Source organism: Rattus norvegicus, chromosome 9, assembly GCF_021556685.1.
Source record: "Rattus norvegicus strain SHRSP/BbbUtx chromosome 9, alternate assembly SHRSP_T2T, whole genome shotgun sequence".
Taxonomy (NCBI): domain Eukaryota; kingdom Metazoa; phylum Chordata; class Mammalia; order Rodentia; family Muridae; genus Rattus; species Rattus norvegicus.
The window spans coordinates 84,978,709-84,999,223 of record NC_141542.1 but is presented as its reverse complement, the minus strand read 5'-3'; the positions used below and the strand labels follow the sequence as shown (position 1 = coordinate 84,999,223).

Genomic DNA, 20,515 nt, shown 5'->3' with positions numbered 1-20,515 from the left:
TTGTCATTACTCTCAATATATTAATAGTGACTTTTAATACGATATTAATATTCATTGACAGTTATTTAATAATGAGGTTAAAAGACATAATTAAATGATATTAAGACAGTCATTTCTTTCAGAAAATAGTCTTGAACATTTTTTCAATAAGCTTTTGTATTTTAAGAGATATAAAGAAAGGTAATTGGTACACTCACACCGTGATTTGTAGTGTCTTTACCATGAATGGAAATTCAACTCATATCCTTTGATTAGAATGAGAATTATAGTCTTGCAAAATGTCTAGAGTTAGCAAAGCAATATCCCTCTCATCCTTTGTCCTGGCATTGTTCATGTACATGTTCTTACAGTCAAACGCTGCTCACAAGCATGTTGTCACTGTGTCATATAAAGAGACTGACAGGAACAGGTTTTCATAACAGGTCTCAGTCATGGTAGATAGTGGAAGTCACGCCTAGGTTTCATGACAAAATGACTTTCTTTCAGGAGATTTGTTAATTGGTTTTTTCTAGGCTGAAAGTTGTTGTGGCTCACCAAACAGAATGACAAGGGACCACAATATTCTTCTACATGGTTCTGTGTTTAGATAGGAAAGCAATTTTAAGGTACTGTAGATCTCTGATGACTTAGGGTGACAATCCCTAGAGGTACTTTGAAGCTGAAAAGGAGAATTTTGTCAACTTACTTTATGGCAATCCTGACTCCTAAAATTAAGTATATAAAACATGTGTGGTTTATTCAGCTTCATGTTAATGACCAAGAATTTATTTAATTCCTAGCAACGGAGAAGTTTTAAGTCATGATTTGGACTAACTTCATTACTGTATGCTTGCCCTGAATTTAGATTCTTTCTCATTGATGTCAGGATATTTGATTTTGTAGTCAGAATTGTTGTAAGTTACTTTCCATGGGAGAGCAAGGTTAAAAATTATTTCTCCAATTTAAGAGCTTCTATCTCCTCAGACTTAAAATTTTTTTACACTAAATATGAATATAGAATTCCATAATGGACTTGTGATTAGGAGTACAACGAAATGTCATCTGGATATGGCATGGCTGCTGCACACATGAACTTATAACACCTGTGGCCACCTGCCCAAGACCTGCACAAAACCAAGCTAGTAAGGACCTCCATCATGGAGACCTGTCAGGCTGCTTAGCTGAGAATATGGAGGGAATCAACGGCTGCTGGAGGAGACAGTGTGACTCTATTTGGTATCTGGGCTGGGGATGAAATTGGAATGAGGTTTTAGGGGTGAATATGATCAAGATATACTGTATATATATATGAAAATTTCAAAGAATAGATAAATATTATTTTTAAAAGATAAATGCAACATTTTGACCATGAATTATACTTTATTTTTGCATATATGTGCATTAGAAATAATAATGGCCATATATTATGTAACACATACATACATATGCATATACTCATATATGCACTTATGCATGTATGTATGAGAGAGTGTGTGTCATACCAAGAATTCAACTTTTTGAGAACATAACATTTAAGATTTAAGCTTTTAAGAGATATTCATTATCCTAGTAAGAGCACCAGTGGAAGGGGAAGCCCTGGGTCCTGCTAAGACTGAACCCCCAGTGAACTAGTCTATGGGGGGAGGGCGGCAATGGGGGGAGGGTTGGGAGGGGAACACCCATAAGGAAGGGGAGGGGGGAGGGGGATGTTTGCCCGGAAACCGGGAAAGGGAATAACACTCGAAATGTATATAAGAAATACTCAAGTTAATAAAAAAAAAAGAGATATTCATGTGACACTAAGAGTAATCTGGATCAATAGTTGATTTTGAGTCATAGAAAAGCATGCTTATAGTTTTCCAGTCTCAGCAACACACAGCATCCTAGCATCCTACAGCACTGCACTTTAAGCTCGTAGTACATTGCATTGATTGCACTTCTTAGTTTAAAATGTAATTTAATCAAGCAAAGCCTTTTTTAAAGTGATGAGAAGGCCCATCGTGTGGGGTAATACGCTGATGAAATGAGTTTAGAGAGCCAGTGTCAGGTGCTTCGAGAGATCAACCGGGATTTCATAGTTGCTGAAAATAATGGTCTTTCAAAGACTCGACTTTCAGTGGAAGCAAAGTGCATTTCCAGCAGCTATGCCCTGTACCTATTGGATTGTTGGGCTATCATAAAGTACTTTGGTTGACAACCCAATTAAGATTGTATTCAATGAAACTACTGTATTCTGGATTTTTTGCACACACAAATTAGAAAGTTTTCACAGATGATACAAAGGATAAGTGGTCATAGGAAGAATAAAAGTCTTTTAATTGCTATATAATTCTAGAAAATTCTAAGTTCATTCCTCTTAGAAAGTTCAGTGCTCAATATCTCATAGGAAGGTGCATCTGCATAGAATTTATCATTTCCATGAAAATATGAAAGCTTAATACAGATTGTGGATCCTTTTAAAGTAAGGAATTTAACAACTGGGATATTTTCCTTGAATTACTGAAAGAATTATTTCAATTACTGAAATAGTTTGGTATAATGTTGGTCTTAGTATTCAAGTATGCAATTATTTTCAATGGCCATTACTTACTTAAAATAATTTGTAAGATGAAAATAGAACACAATTTATTAGTATTTTAATGATAACTTTTAAAATATGATGTGAATTTTAAAAAAAATTCATAAGGGGTAAATTAAAAATGTAAAAACTTTTATACTTTGTATTAATAAATTTGCTATATATATTTTTTAGATGGAAGCAAGTATTGTCTGTGTTATAAAATAATTGTTTTAAATTTGGCTGCATCTCTTCTTGATTTTGTAGTGACCCTTACAATGCTATTGACGCCATAGACCCAGAGAAACTGAATGTCTTTCGGACAGTCAGAGAAATAACAGGTACTTTTAATAGTAGATAGATAGATAGATAGATAGATAGATAGATAGATAGATAGATAGATAGACAGACAGAATGCCATAAGCTATGTGACATGGTATTTTCTTGAAATAGTTACATTTTACAATAGCAATACATTCTTAAAAGAAGAATCTTTAAAACTCAAATGATCCCTTAGCTTTCATATTCTAAAGTCAATAAAATTCAGGCATAAACTTTGAAATATTGTTATTATTGTGTTTTCAAATACCAAAGATAAATGATGCTTGGGCACTTGTTTTGTAGTTGACTCCCACATAGGAACTAGAGTTTACTGTGAAGAATAGACAGCATTCCATTAGTATGATACTTTTTGAGTATTTACTGTTTTAAATTCTCTTATACTAATTATTATGGGTTCATAAATATGAATCAACTTTGGATTTAACATCACAGAAAACAAAACCTGATGAGTTAGGGCTGAACGAAATATTTTAGATTTTATGGAGATACAGATATCATAGTATATAGATAAGTGGTTAAGGAATTAAAGGAAATAGAACTTTATTTTTATTTTTAACTTGATAAAAATGTATGTATATGTATCTACCACAATAAAGTAAATTATGCTCTTTTAATATTTGACATTTCCAGGTTTATGAGTCCCTGAGTCTTAAATCATGGACTCTTTTTTGTTTGTTTGTTTGCAGAGCTGGGGATCGAACCCAGGGCCTTGCGCTTGCTAGGCAAGCGCTCTACCACTGAGCTAAATCCCCAACCCCAAATCTTGATGCTATTTTTTAATAGCCATTATTAATTTACTGTTAACTCCAGAAACTCATAGTATTATACTTAATTGTAAAGTGATAAGTAAGTGGTGGATACTACAAAAGTGGTTTAATTGTCTTTTGCTTACTTCCTATTTTTCAGTATATTTTCATCATGTTTGAACTATCACTAACACTGACATTGAAAAATGCTATCATGAATTATATCACTTTCTTACTCCCTGTAGGTTTCCTGAACATACAATCTTGGCCCCCAAATATGACAGATTTCAGTGTTTTCTCCAACCTTGTTACCATTGGAGGAAGAGTCCTCTACAGGTAGGTGAATATGTTTGGTGCAGTCAGCTGCTCGAATATAGAGAGGAATATCACAAGCTCTTTAATGTTATGATCATCTATTGATTAATTCCAAAAATGTGTCTCCTGAAATAATCCCTGGTATGACATGAGACACACAGAATTCATAGTTTGGTTTTTAAGTGCTTATTGCCTGGGCAGATATTAATGTGTTTCTGGTATAAGGCATGTAATATGATCTGTATAACTGAACTTTATATGTATTTTGTGTCATACTAAGACATAAATGTAGACGACTCAGTAATGACTCGAGTGTGTGGGGAACATTTGCTGCTGTAGCCAGGGGTTTGACTTTTCTCTCTGATGCCATTGTTTGTGCCACACAACCTATGTTGATGTTACTGTTGTAGGTTCCCTATTCTTAGTGTTGAATAATAAACAGAGAGGTCATTAGTGGAAGAGGAAACGCCTAAACTTGCAGACATGAAACCTGGGGATACCTGGAAAAATCCATCCCCTCAGAGGAGAAGAGGAGGGAGAACAGGGGAAGGACTGTGGGAGGGGGTGACCAAGAGGGGGCAGTGAGTGGGATGTAAAGTGAATAAGTAAAAAATTAAATTAAATTAAATTAACAAATAAATACAGATATCAGAGGGATATTATGAGAAAATATCAATGTCACTATTTTAAATATACATGATAAAATGAATCTTTAGTGAGCCACTACTCTTTTAAAGTTTTCTTTGATTTTTGAAAAGCAGTACAAATGGTCAATAAATACTAGAAAAATGTTCAATATCCTTATGTAAAGGAAAAAAATGAAAGTCAGTGTCATTACCCCAGTCAGAGAGAAAATAAAAGATAATAAATGTTAACAAGCACGCACGAGAACAGTTACACGTTGACAATGAAAACGTAAACTAGTGTATCAACCAGAGAAATAATTGTGGAGATCATCTACAAAACAGTACGACTGGATAATGAGGTTATACATTTCTAAAGTATATGCCGAAAGTTAGCATGAAGCAGGGATACTGTCACGTCTGCATTCATCGCAGCACTAATCCCAACAGCCGAGCCAGGGAACGGTTGGCCTGGTCAGTAGGTAAATGGCTAAATAAAATGTGTATAATTACGATTTTGTTTATTGTCTCAATGTGACAAGAGTAAATTTTAAAACACCCCAACTCTAGACAATTAATGGGTACTGAGAGATAAACAATCAGTTTTCTCCAGAGATTAGACCCTTAATAGCTTACCCAATCCCACAGTCAACCATAAACATTATGCATATGATCAACATTAAATGGACTAGGCCATTTTAACATATATATATACATATGTACATACATGTACAAAATAAGAATAATTAAAGAAAAATCATAAATTGGTGAGATATGGGGGTGACATCAAGGAATCAAGAGTATGAAGTATGGAATAAAAATTATGTATATAGGGTACTCATGTATGAAATTCTCAAAAAATACTAAGAAAATGAATGTATAAACTGGAACCGGTCACACAGATCCTGTGGGAGAGAGAGCTGAACTCCTAGAAGTACAAACAATCTTGAGAGCTCAGGGGATACTGACACTTCTGCTCACATTCCTAGCCCAAGAGGAATCTGCATAGTGGCCTCTGGATACAGGAATATAGGAGAGGTCAGCAGCAGGAATCTGATGGTTTCTGCCTGTGCCTGGAACTGAACTGAACAGGTCCCACAGCTCCCTGCACCAAAATCCCATGGTGGAGAGAACTGAGCCCTAAGAAGTGTGGACACTGCAGAGAAATCAGAGGAGACTAGTCTCTGCCCACATTCCCAACCCAAGAGGAAATCACATAGTACCATGTGCACCCTCTGGGCACAGGGACCTAGGAGTAGTCAGGGGCAGGATCTTTTGTGTTTCTGCCTGCACCAAAAGCTGAAAGCCAGTCACCAGGACCACCTACACACCTGAGAGCAAAGGTAAGACCAACTTTTCTGTGCCAAGAAACCTGCCTGGAAGCTTCAGATCACACAAACCCAGGAGAAACTCTTTGTTCCCAGATCTGGCTGAAAGAAAGCAGGTCTAAAAAAGTGGTGACACACAAGCCTAGAGGAGGATCAAGCCACTGTCAGAGCCAGCAGGACAAGCTAACACCAGAGACAACCTGTTGGCAAGAGGCAAGCACAGGAACCTAAGCAACAGAAAGTAAGACTACTTGGCATCATCACAGACCAGTTCTCCCACCAAAACAAATACTGGATATCCAAACACACCAGAAAAGCAAGATTTACATATAAAATCACACTTTAAGATATTGATGGAGGACATTAAGAAGGTCATAAATAATTCCCTTAAAGAAATACAGGACAACACAAGTAAACCAGAAGCTCTTAAAAAGGAAACACAAAAATCCCTTAAAGAACTACAGGAAAACACAACCAAACAGGTGAAGGAATTGAACAAAACCATCCAGGATTTAAAAATGGAAATAGAAACAATAAAGAAAGCACAAAGGGAGACAACCCAGGGTATAGAAAACCTAGGGAAGAGATCAGGAGTCAAGGATGCAAGCATCACCAACAGAAAAAGAGATAGAAGAGAGAATCTCAGGGGAAGAAGATACCATAGAAAACATCTGCACAAATGTCAAAGATAATGTAAAATGCAAAAAGTTCCTAGCCCAAAACATCCAGGAAATCCAGGACAAAATGAGAAGGTCAAACCTAAGGAAAATAGGTATAGAAGATAGTGCAGACTCCAAACTTAAAGGGCCAGTAAATATCTTCAACAGAATTACAGAAGAAAACTTCCTTAACCTCAAGAAGGAGATGCCCATATCATACAAGAAGCCTACAGAACTCCAAATAGATTGGACCAGAAAAGAAATTCGTCCTGTCACATAATAGACAAAACACCAAATGCACAAAATGAAGAATATTAAAATCAGTAAGGGGAAAAGGTCAAGTAACATATGAAGGCAGACCTATCAGAATTATACCAGACTTCTCAACACAGATCAATTTCCCTTATGATTATTGACATAAAAATGCTCAATAAAATTCTTGCAAACCAAATCCAAGAACACATCTAAATGATCATCCATCATGATCAAGTAGACTTCAACCTAAGGATGCAGGGATGGTTTGATATAAGAAAATCCGTGAACGTAATCCACTGTACAAACAAACTCAAAGAGGAAAAAAAAATCCCACATGATCATTTCATTAGATGCCAAGAAAGAATTGATAAAATTTAACACTCCTTCATTATAAAAGTCCTTGAAAGATCAGGAATGCAAGGCCCATACCTGAACATAGTAAAAGCCATATGCAAGATACCTGTAGCCAACATTAAACTAAATGGAGAGAAACTTGAAGCAACCCCACTAAAATCGGGGACTAGAAAAGGCTGCCCACTCTCTCCCTACTTATTCAAAATAGTACTCAGTCATAGCCAGAGCAATCAAACAACAAAAGGAGATCAAAGGAATACAAACTGGAAAGGAAAAAGTCAAAATATCACTATTTGCAGATGATATGATAATATGTTTAAGTGACCCCCAAAAGTTCCACCAGAGAAAGACTAAGCCTGATAAATAATTTCAGCAAAGTGTTGGGGTATAAAATTAACTCAAACAAATCAGTAGCCTTCCTCTGCTCAAAGGACAAACAGGCTAAGAAAGAAATTAGGGAAATGACACCCTTCACAATAGTCTGAAATAACATAAAAATCTTGGTTTGACTCTAAACAAGCAAGTGAAAGATCTATATGACAAGAACTTCAAGTCTCTGAAGAAAGAAATTGAAGATCTCAGAAGAAGGAAGGAGCACCCATTCTCATGGATTGTCAGGATTAATATAATAAAGATGGACATTTTGCCAAAAGCAATCTACAGATTCAATGCAATCCCCATCCAAATTCCAACTCAGTTCTTCATAGTTTTAGAAAGAGCAATTTGGAAATTAATTTTGAATAACAAAATCTCAGGATAGTGAAAACTATCCTCAACAATAGAAGAATTCTGGGAGAATCACCAAACCTGACCCCCAGAGCAATAGTGATAAAAAAACCTGTATGGTATTGGTACAGAGACAGGCAGATAGCTCAGTGGAATAGAATTGAAAACACAGAAATGAACCCACATACATATGGTCACTTGATCTTTGACAAAGGAGCTAAAACCATCCAATGGAAAAAAAGATAGCATTTTCAACAATTGTTGCTGGTTCAGCTGGAGGTCAGGCTGTAGAAGAATGCAAATTGATCCATTCTTTTCACCCTGTACAAAGCTTATGTTCAAGTGGATCAAGGACCTCCACATCAAACCAGACACACTTAAACTAATAGAAGAAAAAGTGGGAAAGAGTCTCAAACATATGGGCACTGGGGAAAATTTCCTGAACAAAACACCAATGGCTTATGCTCTAACATCAAGAATTGACAAATGGGACCTCATAAAACTGCTAAGCTTCTCTAAGCCAAAGGACACTGTCATTAGGACAAAACTACAACCAACAGATTGGGAAAATATCTTTATCAATTCTGCATATGATAGAGGGCTATTATCCAAAATATACAAAGAATGCAAGAAGTTAGACTGCAGGGAGACAAATAACCCTATTAAAAATGCAACACAGATTTAAACAATGAATTCTCAGCTGAGGATTATTGAATGTCTGAGAAGCACCTAAAGAAATGTTCGACATTCTCAATCATCAGAGAAATGCAAATCAAAACAACCCTAAGATTCCACCTCACACCTGTCAGAATGGCTAAGATAAAAAACAAACAAACAAACAAACAAAAAAACCCAAAAAACAAAAAACCCTCAGGCAACAGCAGATGCTGGTGAGGATGTGGAGAAAGAGGAACACTCCTCCATTGTTGGTGGGATTGCAAATTGATACAACCATTTGGAAATCAGTCTGGAGGTTCCTCAGAAAATTGGACATTGAACTACCTGAGGACCCAGCTATATCTCTCCTGGGCATATACCCAAAAGATGCCCCAACATACAACAAAGACACATGCTCCACTATGTTCATAGCAGCCTTATTTATAATAGCCAGAAGCTGGAAAGTACCCAGATGCCCTTCAAGAGAGGAATGGATACAGAAAATGTGGTACATCTACACAATGGAGGACTACTCAGCTTTCAAAATAAATGACTTCATGAAATTCATAGGCAAATGTATTGAACTGGAAAATATCATCCTGAGTGAGGTAACCAAGTCACAAAAACGCACATTGTATGCACTCATTGATAAGTGGATATTAGACCAAAAGCTCAAATTTCCCAAAGTTGTAATCTACAGACCACAAGAAGCTCCAGAAGAAGGATGACCAAAATGCAAATGCTTCACTCCTTCTTAAAAGGGGGATCAAAAATATCCATAGGAGGGGATATGGAGGCAAAGTTTAGAGCAGAGACTGAAGGAATGGGTAGAGCAGAGCCTACCCCACATGTGGCCCATATATGTATATATATATATATACAGCCACCAAAACTAGATAAGATTGATGAACCTAGGAAGGAAAACTGGATATAGATCTCTCTTGAGAGACAAAGCCAGAGCATGTCAATTACAGTGGCTAATGCTAGCAGCAAACCACTGAACTGAAAATGGGACCCCTATTGGCAGAATTAGGGAAGGGGTTGAAAGAGATGAAGGGGCTTGCAATCCTATAGGAACAGCAATGCCAACCGACCAGAGCTTTCAGGGACTAAAGCACTACCCAAAAACTATACATGGACTGACCCATGGCTCCAACTGCATATGTAGCAGAGGATAGCCTTGTTGTGCACCAATGGAAGGAGAAGCCCTTGGTCCTGCCAACGTTGGACCCCCAGTGTAAGGGAAAGTCTTGGACAGGCAGTAAGGATGGTTGGATGGGGAGGGGAACACCCTTATAGAAGATGGGGAGAAGGTGAGGATAGGGAGCTTATGGACAGGAAACTGGGAATGGCAATACTATTTGAAATGTAATTAAAGAAATATCCAATAAAAAATAAAAATAAAAGTAAAAGAAAAAGTTTTTAGTTAACAAAGATCAATGTCCTTTAGTTGACTGCGATATGGGAATGTGGAAAGTATAATTTAAGCCCAATAAAATATAACTACAATGGAGACCACAAAATATTGATGATTTTGTAATAAAATTAACCTTTTAAAAGACCATTCTTTTGTCTTCAGTCAATTAAGTTTGAATCTTTTTCCCAAGTATCTGAAGTCTCTATGTATTTTTTTATTTTAAAAGTTCAAGTCTTTTATTTTTAGTATTTCTTAACATGTTTTATATATTTTACAACTGATAAAATTTTGGTTTCTGATATGCATAAATTGAATCTTAAAACATTACAAATAGTTTATATAACATTTATCCTAAGAAATGGTGGCTAATTCTATATCACCATAATTAAACAAATGTGCTATAGTGGGTATTATAAATACATATTTATATTCATATTTATCCAATGAATACTCTTAGTATAAGATTTTACTCTAGATGAATACAGAATTTAGGCCCAGAAGAGAAGGCAGAATATAGCTAATTCAGCAATATATAGAGAGAGACATACATTAATAATTGCAAAATAGATATTAAATGATTATTTAAGCCTATATAGCTTCAAAGAAAGAAATGCCAATCAGAAGAAGGGCTCTGTTCATCCACTTTTTACATTCCATTATTTTTATTTTTGCTGTGAGATACTACGTCCTTATTGAACTTTTGAGCATATTTTCTGAATTATTCATTTTCTAATTCCACCTCTGTCCTTTTTTAGTGGTCTCTCATTGCTTATCCTCAAACAACAAGGTATCACTTCACTACAGTTCCAGTCTCTGAAGGAAATCAGTGCGGGCAATATCTACATCACGGACAACAGCAACCTGTGTTATTACCACACCATCAACTGGACAACACTGTTCAGCACCGTTAACCAGAGGATAGTGATCCGAGACAACAGGAGGGCTGAGAACTGTAGTAAGTACAAGTACTTAAAACAGGACCTTCTGTTCTTTTTAATATTTTGCAAAATACTTAAAAATAGCATCCAAAGTTTTCTCCATTATCCCAGCATTCGATAATAGAGAGGTAGTATGATTATCAAAAATGTGGCATAGTAAAAAATGGTGTGTCTTCACATACTGGCTAATGTCAGAAAACCTCATCTAGAGATAGATTTAGATGTTATAGATGGTGGAGGTATACCAAGAGGGCCCCCTCCACCATTCCCAGAATCACTATAAAGACTCTTATCAAAATATGGAATGATTGTTAATTTAAAAATTCAATACTTTAAATAGATGGTTTGGAGTTCAAAATGGTTTTTAAAAGAAAAAAGAAAAAGAAAAAGCAAAGACAAAGGAAAAAAGAAAAGAAAAGAAAGATGTTACCTCATCCATAAAGAGTGACTGTGGCTTGAGAAGACTTCCCTCTTTTAGTCAAAACTGTCGAAGTAGGTATGACAGTTTGAAGAGGATGAAGTTGAGAAACAACTTTGGGACATGAAAGGTTGTTACTTCCAGCCTCTTTCTCCCATGTGGTGCTGGTTCTCACAGAGTGACAGTTCTATGTGGGAGAAGTTCTAGTGGATTCTTCATAAGCCTTTTGAAGTTTTTTGAAAGGGAAGAAGAAATTTTTACATATAAACAGTATAGCGACAAATATTACCAATACTTCAAAATGCACATTTGGTTTTCTTCTGAGACAACACATTTCATGGCTTAGAAACTATTGTGCATATATACTTAAATATAATTAAACAAAGCTTGTTATCAATTTTTCAATTTGGAAACATCTTTTCCAAATTATGTATCTACCTTTTTTATTATTAAATATGCAATGAACAATCATAGTTTTATATGTCAGTGATTATTAATAGGAAAAGGAAATCTTTAAAATGTACATAATTGAGGTTGAGACTGAGTCATATTTAGTGCTCACTGAACATTTATATCTTTTCTTATAAAATACTTCACCTTATTCATGCCTTTTATCTATATTCAGATCGGTAATTATTGGGCTTTTTTCTTCTAGATTTGAAGAAGCACTTTGAAATTTTAATATATTAATTTTCTGTTATTTCTTATAATGTAAATAAATTTCTATTTTCAGATGATTTTTAACCTTCATATTTACTAGTGATACATTTTATATTTTTCTCAATTTAATCTATTAGGTTTTCTACTTTCTGTCTTAAAGCGTTCTTATTTCTTTATATTTAAATTTACTATAATTTTAGACATATGAAAGTTCTTATAATGCCTTTTAATATCCAGTTAAATACTCTATTGAGCCAATATAATTTATTGACTAATCAGTTTCTCCTCGATAACAGAAGTGACTTGCAATATGTTGTAGTAAATGACCAGCTAAGAACATGTCAGATTGTGCTTCTTAATTGATATATGTGATTTAATTTGTTTGCAACCACCCTATAAATTGTAGCAATATCCATGTGAAGATTAGTATAGCAATATCAAGAAAGATAAATAATGACCCAGTGTTTTGGGCTACTAATATGTCCATTGATCACACTGATGTCTATCACATTTCAAAGACTTGGATATTTATTTCACTATGAAACTATTCAAAAGAAATTATTACTATCGTACTCAGTCTACCAGCTACTTATAATATATTCTATATATTTTAGTCAAGATAATACTTGTCTTAGTAGATGTTTTATGATATTACAGTGGTAGATAAATAAATAAATCTAACTAAAGCTGGGTACTTCCTAACATTGAGACATTTGTTTTGTTTACATTGTTGGAGATGAAAGTCATAGAATAGGTGCATTAGTCAGGGTTCTCCAGAGGAACATAACTTATAGAATGAATCTATGTAGATTGAAGGGGATTTGTTACAATGTACTATAGGCTATGGTCCAGCTAGTCCAACAGTGGTTGTCTCCATTGGAAAAGACAAGGATCCTACATTTGTGCAGTTCATCAGACTGGATGTCTCACATGGTATTCAATATACACTGGAATCCTGAAAATGTGAGATGTGCTACCAATGAATGAAGGCTGTCTTAGTTAGGGTTTTACTGTTCTGAACAGATACCATGACCAAGGCACCTCTTATAAAGACACCATTTCCTTGCGGCTGGCTTACAGGTTCAGAGGTTCAGATCATCGTCATCAAAGTGGGAGCATGGCAGCATCCAGGCAGGCATAATTCAGGAGGACTGAGAGTTCTACAGATTCACCTTAGGCAGCTAGGAGAGTTGCTTCCAGACAGCTAGGACAAGGCTCTTTTTAAAGCCCATGACCAAGCGACACACCTACTCTAACAAGGTCACCAATGCCATTAGTGCCACTCCCTGGGCCACTCATATTCAAACTGTCATAAAGGCCCCCACTTCCACCCAGTGCCACCCTTGCAAAGTTTATCCCCCATTCCCTTCCCCTTCTCCTTTGAAAAGGGGAACCAACTCACCCTGGCATCTCAAGTCACTGGAGGCAGAAGAAAACAACAGGGATAGAAAAGGGAGAGGGAAGATAGGAAGGTGGAGAAAGTCAAGCAAACATGTCACAATAATGCCACAAAGACACTTTTTATTTTGTAAGATAAAGTAACACATAAATAAATAAATCAATTGAATTTTAAAATAATAAACACCTGAGTAAAATTAGTGATTCGCATATGCATGTGGTTTTATGTCCATTCACTAGGCTGTAAACAATTGACCAATGATTAAGTCCTGTTTTGGGCCAAGAATTATTTTCCATTTTCCAAGAAAATATTCACCATTTTCTTTTACTGAGATATCCATTTCTTATATCTATGATGGCAGAGAATCTACCCTGCATTATATATATATATATATATATGTGTGTGTGTGTGTGTGTGTGTGTGTGTGTGTGTGTGTGTGTATCCTGTTTTGTTTTCTTTATTGATTCTATTTCTATCTACAGGTCTTGAACACTATTATTCATGTACTTCCACTGTTTGTGCTTTCCTGGGTTTATTTACTATTAAGGACCTTTATTATATTAATCATGGCTATTTTGAAGTCCATGTCTTATGCTTCAGCTATCTTGAAATACACAAGGTCTATTGTAATAAGGTTGTTGAGTTCTAATAGAAATATTCTGTCCTGACTATTGTTGATTGTGTTTTTACCCTAACATGTTAGACATCTAAGTTTGGAAAAATTAAATTCTAGGTGTTAGTTTTTGGTCTTGTGTTTTTGAGTGGATGTTTTGTTCTCTATATTCTGCTGCCCTTTCTGGTATGGTGACTGTATGTTGCCTGGTATGAATTTCTCCTGGGATCCTCATAGGTGCTTTTAATGGGGTTTCCAGGCAAAATGTGTTCATAGGTATTGGGAGTTGACACTTGGGAACAGGAATGGGCTGTCAGGGGATTAAGGGGTTCACAGAAGGGAGGATAGCAAGATCTTCTACCAGAATCTTCTTAGTGCCCTGGAAATGGGATCAGAAACTGAGGAGAGTCTGTAACAGATTTCTGCTACAGAGCTGATGATGGGTCTGAGAATTTTTTTCCGAGGAGCTGAGAGAGATATGAAGATCTACAGTCAGACTTTTTGCTTCCCCTGTTATCGTAGCCTGTGGGTTCCCAGGGAATACCTGTTGGTGCTGAGGGCTAAGTATAGCTATGAATGAGGAGTGAGAGATGGACGTTATGAAGGGGAGATAAGTGTGATTCACTGAAGATGGAGACATGGGGGTAGGGTGGTATTTTGATGAGTGACAGAAAAAGTTCTTTAAATTATCCACAATATATAAAACTTGGGTAATGCTTCAGAAGAAAAAATGTGTAGTGATGTTGAATGTTTATAGTAGTTTTTTTTCTTTTGGGGGATTTTGGTTGTTTAGTTGGTTGGTTGCTTTTGTTTTGTTTTGTTGTGTTTGTTTTTGGTTAGGTTTAGGGAGGTGCATAAAATACTGAAGAAATGCATTACTGCTTATCATCCTTGGGCATCAGTTCAAGAAGTCCAGCACAACTGCAAAATCCGTAGCCATGCATTCTTTGTTGTACAAAAAGGCAGACGTTTTTTATGAAACCTATGCTTATCTTTCATTATGCTTTAAATTATATCTAGGTTACTTAAAATTTTGAACTGCATTTAAATACTGTGAAAATAGTTGCAAAAATATATAGGGAATAGTAAAGAGCAAAAAAAATGATACATCATTTCAGTCCTGTTTAAAAATAAATACAGTTTTTGTAGTTTGATCAAAGGTTGATTACATCTGCAGTAACATTAACCATAGATGCATAGCTATGAAGAACCAGCTGTATGCAATTTTATATTTATCTATGTCTTTACTTTCCTGCCATTTGGTAATAGGAACTCTAGCACACTGAGCATGCCTCAATCAAATAAAAACAGCAAAACTATAATTACTTGCTAATCACTAAACTCCACGGATGTCCACATGACCTCATTTTACAATGATTAGTGTGCATCCTGTATTCAATCCAAATGGCATCGGTAAGGAAAGAAGGAAGGCATACAATAAAGACAGGGTTAGAAGGAATATTTTCTTCATGTACTATCCTATTTGTTTTTCACTGGTAACCATGACAATAGCAACTAGAGAATAAATATTTTACTTTCTAGAATATCATGAGGAATTTCAGTTTCCTGTAAATATCTCATGCACTTACTATTAAGGTCATATTATTTCTATTTTTGGTATGCTACAGAGTATGAACTTTGGATATCACTCATGATTAATTGTAATTTAAATTATAATATGAGACACCACTGCTAAGAAAGGTTTTCTACTATGCCAACAGTCCTATCTTTCCATCTCTAGTTTGCATACACCTATCTTGCTAGCTCCCCTCAGTCCTGTGCATTTATAAACTAGATTCTGCCTAACAGGTTAGAAGAACTGTTCTTGGGATGGGATACACTATGTTCACTTAGAAATTAATGAATTCTACTGTAATTTTTATTAAACCAGGCTTGATGTGAAACATACGGTACATAAATCAGGATCCAATGTAAACAGTATCCTTTGAAGTAATCAGAAGATAGAAACTCTTAATTATACTTTTCAGATCTCCTTCCCTAAATTACCAAAGTAAATATCAGTACACTGTTCTTTGTAATTTTTTCATATTTTATTTGAAACAGCACAATGTCTAATTACTAACAATGACTGAAATGTTCTCTATGTTCTTTTCAAAAAATAATTAGCAGTTACTGTTGCTGATTAGTTACAAAAATGAGATCTCCTCTAATTTTTAACCTAAAATGTCTAAAGGCATCAAGAACTTCTCAATGATAAAAGCCAGCCTTGCTGCAGGGTTCAGTTTTCATTTCAAACGACAGCACTGTATTCTGACTAGTGTCTACATGAGTGGCTATACCATTTTAAAGGTAAAGCTGTCCAGTGTTAAAATTCAGGAGACTGGGAATCAATGACTAGAGCTCCTTCTGTGCAGCTCTGAGCTCTGTATTGTTCTTTCTCCTCAAAAGACACGGACCAGTCGCATGTTAAGTCTGACTTCAAGTAAATAAAGATAGATCAAAATCTAAGTTAAAATGAAGGTATGCCTGTAGAATAAGACATTAGTCCAGTGACTAGTATCTTTAGAAGAAAAGAGACCGAGGAAATGCCATGTGACAATTTAGAGGGAAGACATATCTAATTGGAGTTATACATTCATAGGCTAATGAAGCAAATCACAACTGATAGCACAGGAAGTTGGATCAGTGTCATGATTTACTGAGAGAGAGATAGAGATAGAGATAGAGATAGAGAGAGAGAGAGAGAGAGAGAGAGAGAGAGAGAGAGAGAGAGAGAGAGAACTGCCCAACACATTGAGATTCCATGCTTTTGGCTTTGAATTTTATGGAACAACATTTTTCTATTGTTTTCATACACATAAGTTGTATCATTTTAATCAGTGAATCCCTTGGAGACTAAAAGAAATGTTTATGTTGTATGGCCCCTAATTCTGTATCCTTAGTACGTAATGCACCTTAATAAGACAGGTGTCTGTGGGAGAGTCTTTGGGTAACTCAACTTTGTCTCTTCCCCTATACTTTCCTTACTGAATTACAGATAGAAGCATATGTAAAGGTGAGGTGAGACATCACATCTTACTTAACAATATGGTCGCCTCAAGAAGAATTAAGGGATTATACCAGTGACACCAAATCAAAGATGAGAGATACCTCATCAAAGCTCAACTCAGAGTTGAAAAGCCATGGAAATAAATGGTTACGGAAAAGGGAAATATCTGTTACCTGTATAGCATGATCATCTGTTAGGTTATCTATCTCAAGTAGTCATCTCTAAATCTATTTACATTTGAGTAATACTAAACAGACTCACCAAGTTAAGTATGTGTTTATGTCTGTATGTATACAGGTACACAAACATGTAACAATAATTATTAAACCATTAAACTGGGAGACAGTGAGAGAGTGCTGAAGAAGTTGGAGTAGATGGAACAAGAATGGAAATTATGTAAATACAATATTCTTGAATGAAAATTGATATGTGTGGTCTGTGATGCAACTTGAGGCCATGTTGATGTATGTGATCCATGTTTCCATTGGGGAACGTGTTGATATCTGTGTTCCAGGATGCTGAAACATATGTTTGGGGAAAAAGAAGATATTTTAAAAGTTACAAACTAAAAAAAAATCTAAAGTATGAAAAGGTAAAAGGGAATGTAAAGGGAATGTACATTAAAATATATGGACTACACAATTAATTTCTTCTTGTGTAGGTTTATTTACTGCCTCAAGAAAAAATTAGAATAGGAAATTTTACAGCTTAGAAATGTATAAGAATATATTTGAGGACAATTTTAGAAGACAACACATAGAGAAAACCATATCCTCTATAGAGAGTATTTATTTTGTATTTACTAAATACCAAAGGGATATTTATTGATAGTTTACTTATTTATGAAGTATAGTATATATAATATATCATATATATGTTATGTTACTAACATATTTACTTAAGAGTGAAGTGAAATATTTATTTGATTTTCTGCAGTTCAGTATTTTTCTCTGATAGACACTTTATAACATACTCAGTATTATAAGCACCCTTTGCATATTTTTTAATATATAATCACTGCTGCTTCTCATTCCTCTCAACTCCTACATGCTGAATTTTGTGCCCAGGTCTTATGCAGGCCACCTATCAAAATGTATGTGTGTGGAGGATTTTTGTGTTTTTAAATTTTTTGTCAGTAAATTTGTTGAATGTTTATTTAAAATACCCAACAGTGTATCAAATACAATATTAATATTATGGTCATATTCATCTTAATCCTGCAAGGAACATATTCATGTTACAAATCTGTAGCAGGAAAATAATTGCCCACGGCAAGATGGCTCAGGAAGCAATAAAGATTTGAACCTAGATCTATCATATCAGAAAAGCTGAACTTCTCTATATGAAACAAACTTTTCAGCATTAAAAAAAAAGATTAATGTTACCCATCTAAGTACATTCTAAGTAAAAACCATGCTTCAATGTATGATAAATAATACCAACATAGTAGTTAGATTTGCTATACAATGAAAGAATTATTTTCTGCCTTTGTGCCCATAGACAGGTGCTCTATTTCAATATTTTTGAGGGAATCCATTTACTGTCATACATGCAGGGCTCTAGCAAAATTCATTATTTGAAGCTCATTTCTATTTTAATGGAAGCAGGTTCAATATTTTCTATAAAGGTTGAGATACTAAGCACATTATCAACTCTCCAGATTTTTAATAGACAGTTACAATTCAGACGAGATAAAGAAAAAGCTGTTTTACAGCTTCTAGAGACAATACAGAGAAAGTGAAAGGTTTCCTAATAACTACATTGCTAACATTTCTTTAGAGAGGATTACATGGCCTTACGAACTCTAAGCTGTGAACAGGCCTGCTCCAAACATGATGATCGCTCTGGGAGGTCAGATGTGTGTTGACATCTTGCGGATGATTGAAACACTTTGTTTTTTCTCTTAAGAATGTCAAAAAAGTAGCTTTCTTGCCCTTTTGTTTTTTGCTTTTGGAGGCATTGCCTTGATTTTACTTTAGCGAAAATAGTCTGACAGTCTTCAATTCCACCTGGCTGTTTGGAAAGAATAAGTCACATGCAGTTCTTGTGGTTTCTTGTTTAGAGTTGCTTTGTTTCCTGTGATTCTGTTGACTTAATTCTAAGCTTCTGTGCTACTAGGAGCATGAATAAAGAATCAAAGAGGCAACAGAAAACAGAAGGGATGTTGGGTTCCTGTGAAGATAAACCATTCCTGTCAAATAATGTGATAACAGAGCAGAAAATCCCAACAACTTTACCACTTCACACACAATAAAGTTCTGTCACCTTTGATAGTAGGAGAGACAAGGCATAAGGCTAACATGGTATTAGGCCTGAAAAATAAAATATGCAGATTGGTATGATAAATCAAATTGTTGATGTACTACCATGAAATAGATCTTTAATTCCTTTTTTAATTAGATAGTTTATGTATTTACATTTCAAATGTTATCCCCTTTCAAGGTTTCCCCATTTCCCATACCCACTCCCCCTGTTTATATGAGTGCTCTCCCTCCCACCCATCCACTCCAGTCTCCCCGCCCTGTCATTCCCCTACACTGGGGCATTCAACCTTCACAGGACCAAGAGCCTCCCTTCCCATTGATGTCTGACCAGCCCATCCTCTGCTACTTAAGCAGATGGAGCCATGGGTCACCCCATGTGTACACACTTTGGTTGCTGACTCTCTGGGAGCTCTGGTGGGTCTGGTTGGTTGATATTGTTGTTCTTCCTATGGGGTTGCAAACCCCTTCAGCTCCTTCAGTCCTTTCTCTAACTCCTCCATAGGGGTACCTGTGCTTAGTCTGCTGGTTAGCTGCAAACATCTTAATCTGTATGAGGAAGGTTCTGGAAGAACCTCTCAGGAGACGTTCTCTTTCAAACCAACTCCTTAAAAACTATCAAGCCTGACTGGGCACACACACTGGAATTATATTTTATGCATATATGGTTATTACTGTACATATATATGGTTATAACCATAGAGAGGCCATAAATTTGAGATTATGAAATGAGAAACTTGGGAAGTGTTTAAGGGAGAATAGCAAAAGGGTGAAGTAAATGTTTTTTAATTAAAAAAAAGCTATTCTGCTTTTTACATAAGATGGTAAATATTAATGCATTCGTCTCATTGCCTGTTGACTTTGGTGTTTCTTGCAGCTGCTGAAGGGATGGTGTGTAACCACCTGTGTTCAAATGATGGTTGTTGGGGACCTGGGCCAGACCAGTGTCTGTCATGTCGGCGCTTCAGCAGGGGAAAGATCTGTATAGAGTCCTGCAACCTTTATGATGGGTAAGAGACGACCAGGCCACCTTTAACTCATAAGCTACTATAAGCAACTGATTAAAACAAAAATCAGACCTTTAGAAAAACAGTGATAATTTAGAAAATTCTACCAAGATTTTTAAAAAGCACCTGTGATGCAGAAGGAAAAAGAAAGATAAAAACTTTTAATTAAAAATTGTTTTGCTTGCAATAATAAGACTGGCACTGACTAGCATGCATATTTTAAAGATGTTTACCAAGATACATAAATCTTA

The 20,515-nt window shown here is 35.6% G+C and overlaps 1 protein-coding gene across 6 annotated transcripts in view; it reads left to right on the top strand.

Annotated features, from left to right (window-relative positions):
• Positions 1–20,515, top strand: part of Erbb4 (erb-b2 receptor tyrosine kinase 4) — a 1,069,446-nt gene that overhangs the window by 780,905 nt on the left and 268,026 nt on the right. For all 6 annotated transcript variants that reach the window (XM_087567483.1, NM_001437634.1, NM_021687.3 and 3 more), the window contains 4 exon segments: positions 2,804–2,877; positions 3,870–3,960; positions 10,714–10,913; positions 20,135–20,267. In XM_087567483.1, coding sequence (XP_087423609.1) covers positions 2,804–2,877; positions 3,870–3,960; positions 10,714–10,913; positions 20,135–20,267 — 498 coding nt within the window.